We start from the raw sequence: 8,828 nt of genomic DNA, 5'->3' as shown, positions 1-8,828 counted from the left end.
CGTGCTTGCTAGCTTTCTCTCTCCCTCTCTCTCTCTCTCTCTCTCTCTCTCTCTCTCTCTCTCTCTCTGTGTGTGTGTGTGTGTGTGTCAAATTAAAAATGAATGAATAAATAAAAATTTTTTAAAAGAAAAAAAGTTTTAAAAAATCTATTAGAAAATGGAAGATTTATTCAACGGTAAGTATTACTAAAAAATCTTGAAATGAAGAAAAAAAATTAAATTTTGAAATTGAACATACACTGTGTTGGGGCTGAACAATGGTACGTGGTAAAATGCAACACTCTGCAAGGCCGACCCATGTGGGGAAATTCCAGGTTCGTGTCCAGAGACCTACCTTGGTACAACAGACATGTGTGTGCCCGTGATCTGAGCATGGCTGAGGCTGGGGTGGGTCACGGCATCAAGACCCTGTCGAGGTACTATCTATATCTCCGTCTCTGTTTCTTTCATACATGGATGAAATTGTTCAATTTTTTTTAAAAAAGGAAATTATGCTTTGTTATGGAAAATGAATGCAGAAGGCACAATGCAAAGTCATATCCTTACTATGCTACTGAAATTGAGGGGTAAATACTTCTATAGGCAGCCAAGTAGGGAAATCAAGTCACCAAAGAGGGGAGAAATTAGGCACACCTCGGGCTTCTCCATAGCCAGGTCCGCTCGGTGCTAGACGGCAGTGGATCAAAGTCTACAACATTTTGAGAGGGAAAAGTGACCTGTGGGTGTTATACCAGCCAAGATATATTCATCATTTTCTTGAATTTAATTTCAATTTTTTGCCTTCTGATACATTCAAGTAAAAGTAAGCTCTTATATGAAATAGCATCTATGTGAACTCATTTTCAGAAAATCACTTTTTTCTACCTCGCTCTTTCCACACATAAGTATGGGAAAACCCAGGAACTAGGGTGACGGTGGTTATTTCCGAGGAGGGGCACTGCTTTGTTGTCTTCCATCTTTACTCTTCTGCTTAGTGTCTATGCCACCGGGCTGCAAGGAATATGAAGAAATGCTACAGCACGCCTAGCCTTGGGCCGGCATGGGAGGCTTTCCCAAGCAGAGTCCCGGTGTCTGCCGTAAGTGATCTCGGTTAGTGAAACCAGGCTGAAAGCAGAGCCGCTGTCGCTTTCCAGATTGCTAGTGAGATGGATCCGAGGATCACAAAAGATGCTCAGTGAAGATTTGCTGCCCTGAATTAATGTGAAACTACCGTGAAAACTCATTTTAAAGAGCCAGCCACAGGTGGCAAATCCCCCAGGCAAGAAACCACTACCGAGAGAACCTGATAAAGGCAGGGGAGATGACCCAAGGCCAGGAAGGAGTGTCCCCTTGGGAAACTCATACTCAACACTTTATCCTCAAAGAAGTGTAAGCCTGCTCTCCACATAGACCCAGGCAGGTGACAACTCAGTGTCCCATGGCCAAGGCTAGGATGTGGCCAGCACAGGGAAAACTCACCTTCTAGAGGTTTCTGTCTGCATAAGCCTGGCTTTCCCTTTCTAATAGAGTTGCAAATTACTCAACTATTCCCCTTTTGTATTAAGATCTTTCCCATCACTAAAGGAATATGTGTTTATTATCAAATATTCTTAAAAAAAAAAAAAAAAAAAACCAGAAAGAAGAACAGAGTAAAACCCAGCCACACACCCCTCAATCTGAGTGCTTGCTAATACTTCCCAACCAGTCCCTGATATTCCACATACATTCTCTGTTATCGTTAACTCTTCCTGGGAGTGATTCCTGGCTGTACATTCCGCTGTGTGGAAATGCTGGACTCACTTACCCCTCTTTCTATGGCTAGGCATTTACGTAATTCTTATAAATACTGCTACTGGCTCTCTTTGTAGATAATGCATTTCCATACTTGAAAGTGTTCCTCGGGAAAGACTCATAGAAGAGGAATTACCATGCCAATGGATATTGAAATCTTTAGCTATAAACGTAAAAATACTTACCTTGATTTCCCATGACATATCGAAGGTTCAAGTTATTATTTATGCTGAGGTTCTTCAGAAACACATTATAATCCACTGAAGTATCTTTATCAATGTTGTAGTGTTTTGCAAACCTAAAATATAAATGTCCCTTTAGAAAACAGAAATTGTGACATGAGCAAGGCTGTTCCTAAGGTGTCCTTTACCCCGGGGTTGGCATCAACTTTAATGTCTGTTTCTAGCCACAGCTGGGATTTATAAAAGTAAACCCTAGGAAGTGTTGCGGGAAGGTTTTTAAATGTAGATATTTCAAAGGAGATCTTTGGCCGCAGAGGGATGTGCAGAGCCTAGGAGACAGAAACATCACAGAGCCTGCTGAGGGAACCCTGCGCTGCCTGGAAGGCCTAAGGAGCCTCTCCCTGCTCTGGTGGGAGGGGCGCTGAGCCAAGCCATAGACCACATGGCGGCCACGTGTCCACTCAGCAGAGCAGGACTCCACTTCCTCTAATAATTGGAAGAAAATGGATCTGGCCCACGAGTCAGTTAGCATAAAATGTCCATGGCTAGGGAAATGTCGGGCCAGGAGGTGGGAAGATCGCAGACGATCTTGACCAAGCATAGCATTTCCCTTGAGAAAAGCCAAGGCCCAAGGATGGCTCCCAATGGCTTCAAACAGTGGATGGCAGAAGGGACAAATCTTTTCCCAAAGTACTCTACAATTTTCATATATATCGAGAAATTTTCAAGAGACTTAACCACTGCCTATCCCCAAAATATATGGAGATACTTTTTCTTTAAGTTATGATAAGTAAATGAATTTTCTATTATTCAAATCTGCCACTTGATAAATTGTTTTCTAGTTGGTTTCTGCATTATTACATTTCTAAAAAATTGACAGTTTTTAAATGTTTGGTTATATTATCTCCATATGTGTTGGTTTCTATAATTATCTAATGTCACCCTGCTTTCTAAAAATTTACTAATTATCACTTGAAGTATTTGTTATTTTTCTGTTTTCCAAATTTAACAAAGAGTAATGTCATGCATTCATTTCAATATGCACCTTTTTTTCCACGTTGATGAATCTTGTCTATTGTTTTAATAAGAAAAATGATCTGTAGATATGAGAGCTGCCAGATGTTAACGCTGCAACTCCCTAAACAGCTCCCTCGTTCATCCGCAGCCTCTGTCGCGTGAAAATGAGGTTGTAAGCTCGAGCGCCCAGAGGTGTCACCTAATGTCCTCCTTCTAGAGCTCCTGTCACATGGACAGTGTTAGCTCATCTGCTGCTCCAGGAAAAGGGCAACCTCCCAATGTCTATGAAAACTCAGCATACCTTAAACCCGGTATTTGCTACCGGAGAATCCTGACCCATCGGAATGCCCAGCCTTCCATGTGCACAACGCCTGCTGCACATTCGCCGAGGACAGGCAGAATCCCATGGCTGTGTTTCCTAAAGACTTCCGCACAAATGCACTGTCTCGGCGGCTTTTTATAAGAAAGGGTGGGAGACAGGCTGTTCCTAAGATAAACAGCCAGGGTCACTGTCACAGCGACCTGAACTCTGCACAGAGGCCTGACCAGGCTGCAGACACCAGCAGGCAAGTTGGTCATGTGGGAAGGCCGAGTCTGGAGGAGGAGGGAGCCACTCCAAGCAACCCCTGTCACCTGAACTGTGCCTGGGCATCTTGTCTGCTCTGGCAGCAGGTGACTTTCGGTGACTGTCCATATGCTTGTCTGTCTTACGATATTTGGTAATATTAAGAAATCACTGTTGAGTTATAATTGCTTATAATTATCTGATCTAGATCGTGGCAGGGTGAAAGAGGGTAAGGTGGGCTGAGGGGGATAGGAAAACAAAACCTGGTGGTTCGAGGTAGGGCTAGCTAAGCACAAACTGCAGTGACCTCTTCCCTGGCCCGTTGTTTTACATAAGCTGGATCCTGTTCTGCAGCCCAAAAGGAACTGCTCATCAGTGAGTGGAGGACACACATGGCTCTTAATGACTAACACAGCCGCCAGGATGCCAGCACCACCGGGCGCGGGATCCTCTCCCCAGCCCTTCAAGGTGAGCTTCTTAGTGCTCGCTTCTTTTAAGAGGAAACAGTCTCGGGACTGGCAGGTAGTGTAATAGTTACATCACTGGACTCTTACATGGCCAACCGTGGTTCGAGTTCTGGACCCAGAGGCTTGAAACTCATGCCAGGCATGTGTATGTACATGCCTAAAATCCTGAGAGGAGAATGGAGCAGAAGGGATTGTGGCATGGCCATGCCCCTAGGGGGTGATTTCTCACTTTCTGTTTCTCTGTCTCTCTGGCACACGTGCCCTATAGCAAAAATCTCTCTTTAAAAAGAGAAAAAAACAGTCTCAGAGAGGCTCAGGGGCAGCTTCCCCAAAGCTCTATGACCACGGAGGGCAGAGCACAGATTTAACCCAACGGAGCTGACTTCCAGGCCTAGGTCATTGCTCCCACACTAGAAGCCGAATGCTGATATTAAATAGTAAGCTATCAGATTAAAAAAAAAAAAAAAAAGGATTCTAAATGCATTGTGCTTCCTGCTCAAAAAATAAAAAGGAGAAGTTAATACTGAAGCAGCTTCTTGAGGAAAGAGTATATTCTTGAGCTTCAATAAGAAAAGCATTAAAGCAATTGAAGAAATGGTCTACTTTTGATCTTCTGTGTTTCTTAGTCTAAAGGAAAGCAATTCTATTATGTTAACTTTCTCAAGCCTTATCATGAAAACAGCATTGTTTCTGAGGCTTTAAAAAAAAATCTCAAATAAAAATGTGTGCAGTTCTTTATTATTCCATACTTTGAGATGGGGAAACAGACAGTAACATTTTTTATAGATTTACTAGGTTGGAGACTGCAGTGCCAAACACAAGGTTTATTGTCGAATAAAACACTGTTTTGTTTTTGATTGCCTGTTTTAGACGAGCGTGCCTCTGTTCTATAATTGCATGCACAAAATTATTTAATTTGTTTTGTTTGGATCTTATTCTGGACATTTTCCCAGCCGCAAAAGATGTAAAAATTAAAACATCTATTATGTCTTTTATATTCTGAGGTAGATTATGAGAGAGAAAAAAAAAGAAGAAGAAGAAAATACCCCCGAGAGTGGGAAATGCCCTTTTGAGTCTCCTGGCACCTAGCCCCTGTGGCATCACAAGTGCCGCATGCCCTCGGGATGTCCTCACCACTGGCAGCCGCAGGGCTGCCTTTAGGGGACATGAGCAACTACAGCACCCGTTTCCGGAACACGTGGACTTCAGTGCAGTGTGACGCTCCAGCTCTGGGGGAAACGGGAAGGCTCAGGACTTGTGTGAATGACCTGAAGGGCATTTCAAAAAGGGTCCGGAAAAGGCAGGAAGAGGGAACAGACCTCTTGGCTGGGCACGCTGGGCTTTTGCTCAGAACTCACGTCCCCACAGAAACCACATGCATGGCTTCTTCTAAATGTCCTGGCGTTCATTGAGGGCTCAAAAACCTGTCCCTGCAGGCTTCGCTGCACTACCCTTGGCGTCAGGAGCAGGTGGCAGAGGCTTTCAGAGGCCCTGAAGTAGCTCCAAGGCCTGGTATTCACCACCCCCCTTGGGATCCCCCCACCCCTCAGCAGCAAAAGTCCCCAAAGGGAAATTCAGTCTCTGCTATCCTTGCAGGATGGAGGGCCACCAGGAAACACATCGATAAAGGACTAAACCCTGACATTTCTGTCTTCTCCTGAGAATCTGCTGTGAACCAGAACACCTGGGATGGAGGGCATGGTGCCAAGGGGAGTTTGTGGCGGGTTCCTCAAATAATCTAGATGTGTTCAAATCTGTGGCGGATGACTCCCGCCGAGGCCGCAGAGTGAGCCCTCCTGGAGAGCCTCAGCAACAGGAGAGACGCCCAGTGACTGCCTCGCCTGCAGAGCAGGCGGGAGGGGACCATGCCGAGTCCAGCCAGCCAGCCCCCAGGTCTCCCGGGGGAACTGGCTGAAAGTGCTGAGCGCTCTCCCCACCCAACCAGCCACGGAATACTCACTGTTGGTATTCCTCATCTCTCATCTTCAAACAGAAGGTCTCCAAAACCCTTCTGAGCTCATGTGGTCGAACCAGCCCAGTCTTGTTAACATCAATGAGCCTCAAGGCTTTGATAACAGTTTTCATGTTTTTGAAAACCTAGGTATAAAAAGCGATTTAGCAAAAGTCAAAAGATCCAGTGTGAAAAACCCAAATGGTAATAAAATGTGCAAGTTTTCTGATACTTCTTGGAAAATAAAATGTTTTCAAAGACTCACGGTAGTAGGCATTGCAAAATGACATGTCTATGGAAAAAAAAAGAACACTTTGCATTTATTGAATGTTTTCAAGGCAATTTTCTCTGTAAATGGTCTTAGCAAGTTAAAAAACAACTCTTTCTGATGTAAAGCAATAAGGCTCATACACAATTCCTTCCCTTTTAGGGCCCTATGGAACATCTTTTCTGTTAATTGATACTTAAAATCTACAGTGCTGGGAGAGCTGGACTTGCAGGTTTACTTTTCACAGTCATGTGCAACTGCGTTACTAGGAGCTGAAAAATGAGACTGTGTATTTCAACCCTCTGAATTAAAATAATTCTTCAGAGAAGTTTTATAGAGATCGTCCCCAAATTTAGCAAATGCTATTTATGGGGCACATAGGGCCAGAGACCCCTGTGGAAGGCAAGAGCCCAAGCTGCACTCCCACTGCAGAGAGCAGCACTCCCAGGGCTCAGCCCCGGCTCACTGAGTCCAGAGCCCAGCGCAGGGCCACATGATTGAAGCCTGCAGCCTTCCCCCAGTTGTCATGAGGAGCCCACTGCTCCTGGCTCAGACTCTACACCATTATGACCAATAGCTGCCCAGTCTGCCACGCTGAACCACAGCCCCGCCGCGCCCTCTCATCTTGCTGCCCTCTCATCTTGCTGCCCTCTCCCTGGTGAACCCCCAACCTTCACCTTCCCACCTTCCCCAGCAGGTCCTGTGCCTGCTGCTCCTGCATCCTTTCCCGTTCCTTCACTCCTCCCTCCCTCCCAGCCTCGTCCCTGCTAACCTGCCCAACTTCATCATCACTTGGCAGGTGCTCAGCCCCACCTCACCCCTCCATCCTACTCTCGAGAAGGACCTTACCCTAGCTAAGTGGGACCTCTTCCAGACCCCATCCGATGGCCCGCTGTGGCTGGAGAGAAACGTGCCACTGAGCCTTCAGCAACTCCCCGAACTCGAGGCTGCCCCGGCCAGGACGGGTGCTACGTGGTAACCCTTTCCTGCTGCCACAGTCCACTCAAGCACGTGTGCACTCCCCCACCGCTCCCTCACATGCACACCCCATCAGCACAGCCTTTCTCACCTTCTCCACCCTCCTAGCCTTCCATGTCTGCTCCCACGTCCCTCCTCTACTGGCAGCCCTGCTCCTTGTTTTACAGACAGAAGAGAAGCAACTAAGCCCATGTTCGCTGCCCCCCCCCCATCCCTGTCTGCAGGCTCAGGCTCAGCCACCGTGCCTCCTACCCTGATCCACAGCAGGAGCCTCTGTGCTCCCACCTCCTCCCTTGGCCCAGGGGAGTGCTCCCGCACCCACCCGCCCCTCACTCCCCAGGGAGGTGCTCCCGCACCAACCTTCCCCTCACTCCCAGGGAGATGGTCCCAAATGCATAGACCCAATCCCCACTCCCAGGAAGGTGCTCCCAAACGCACTGACCAGGTCCCCACTCCCAGGGAGGTGCTCCCAAATGCACCGACCAGGTCCTCACTCCCGGGGAGGTGCTCCCAAACGCACCAATCAGATCCTCACTCCTGGGAAGGTGCTCCCAAATGCACCGATCAGGTCCCCACTCCCGGGAAGGTGCTCCCAAATGCATGGACCCGATCCCCACTCCCGGGAGGGTGCTCCCAAATGCACCAACCAGGTCCTCACTCGCGGGAAGGTACTCCCAGATGCACGGACCCGATCCCCACTCCTGGGAAGGTGCTCCCAAACGCACCGACCGGGTCCCCACTCCCAGGGAGGTGCTCCCAAACACACCGACCAGGTCCCCACTCCCGGGGAGGTGCTCCTGCATGGGTCCTCCCCTCACCCCCGGGAGGAGCTCTTGCACTGACCCTCCTCTCACCCCCAGGCAATGCCCAGCAGGAATCACACCTCCTCCAGCCTCACTGGCTCAACTGGCCACTCGTCCTCTTTTACGGAAATCTCCTCTCACTGCTGCCTAATACACACCACAGTCCTCCAATCGCATTCATCCCCATCATTCCACAGAAACTGCAGCTGTCACAGTGACCAAGGGCCACCTCGCCAAGCCAGGGGCCACATCCAGTCCTCTGCGTCTGAGCCGCAGCCCTGGATACAGCTGGTCCTTCCCGCTCCCATCCAGCTTCTCCTCAGCCTTTCTGGCTTCCCGGCCCCTTACCGCCCCCTCTGAGCTGAGCTCCACTCCCTTCCGCCTGGCCCCCAGGGGCTCTTACTCCCCAGCAGGTCAGCCCTGTGGCTTCTGTCACCAGTGATGACTCTGGCGCCTATCTCCAGCCTTGGCCTCTTGGAACCTGGGTTAGGATGTCAACTGCCTATCTGACGCCCGCCTGAGACCTGCCAGAGACCGCGCCAATCTGCCAACCAGCCAGCTCCTCCACACCCGCCGCCCAGTAGGCAGTGGACCCATTCTGCCACATCCCTTCTGTCCACACCCCTCACTCAGCCTCACAGGGCAACCTCACACCCAACCCCCTTTGTCCACACCCCTCACTCAGCCTCACAAGGCAGCCTCACACCCGCCCCCCTCTGTACACACCCCTCACCCAGCCTCACAGGGCAGCCTCATACCCACCCCTCTGTCCACACCCCTCACCCAGCCTCACAGGGCAGCATATCACCAACCCGTCGGTCAGCACC

The 8,828-nt window shown here is 48.8% G+C and overlaps 1 protein-coding gene across 1 annotated transcript in view; it reads right to left on the bottom strand.

The window, feature by feature from the left end:
* Positions 1 to 8,828, bottom strand: part of EFCAB6 (EF-hand calcium binding domain 6) — a 283,050-nt gene that overhangs the window by 187,192 nt on the left and 87,030 nt on the right. Inside the window, exons 7-8 of the mRNA XM_006150669.3 lie at positions 5,962 to 6,098; positions 1,956 to 2,068 (exon numbers count right to left, since the gene is read on the bottom strand). Coding sequence (XP_006150731.1) covers positions 1,956 to 2,068; positions 5,962 to 6,098 — 250 coding nt within the window. The remainder of the gene's footprint in view (positions 1 to 1,955; positions 2,069 to 5,961; positions 6,099 to 8,828) is intronic.

The sequence above is a fragment of the Tupaia chinensis genome, unplaced genomic scaffold (genome assembly GCF_000334495.1).
Source record: "Tupaia chinensis unplaced genomic scaffold, TupChi_1.0 Scaffold000294_1, whole genome shotgun sequence".
Classification (NCBI taxonomy): Eukaryota; Metazoa; Chordata; class Mammalia; order Scandentia; family Tupaiidae; genus Tupaia; species Tupaia belangeri.
This window is presented reverse-complemented; position numbering and strand designations above follow the sequence as displayed.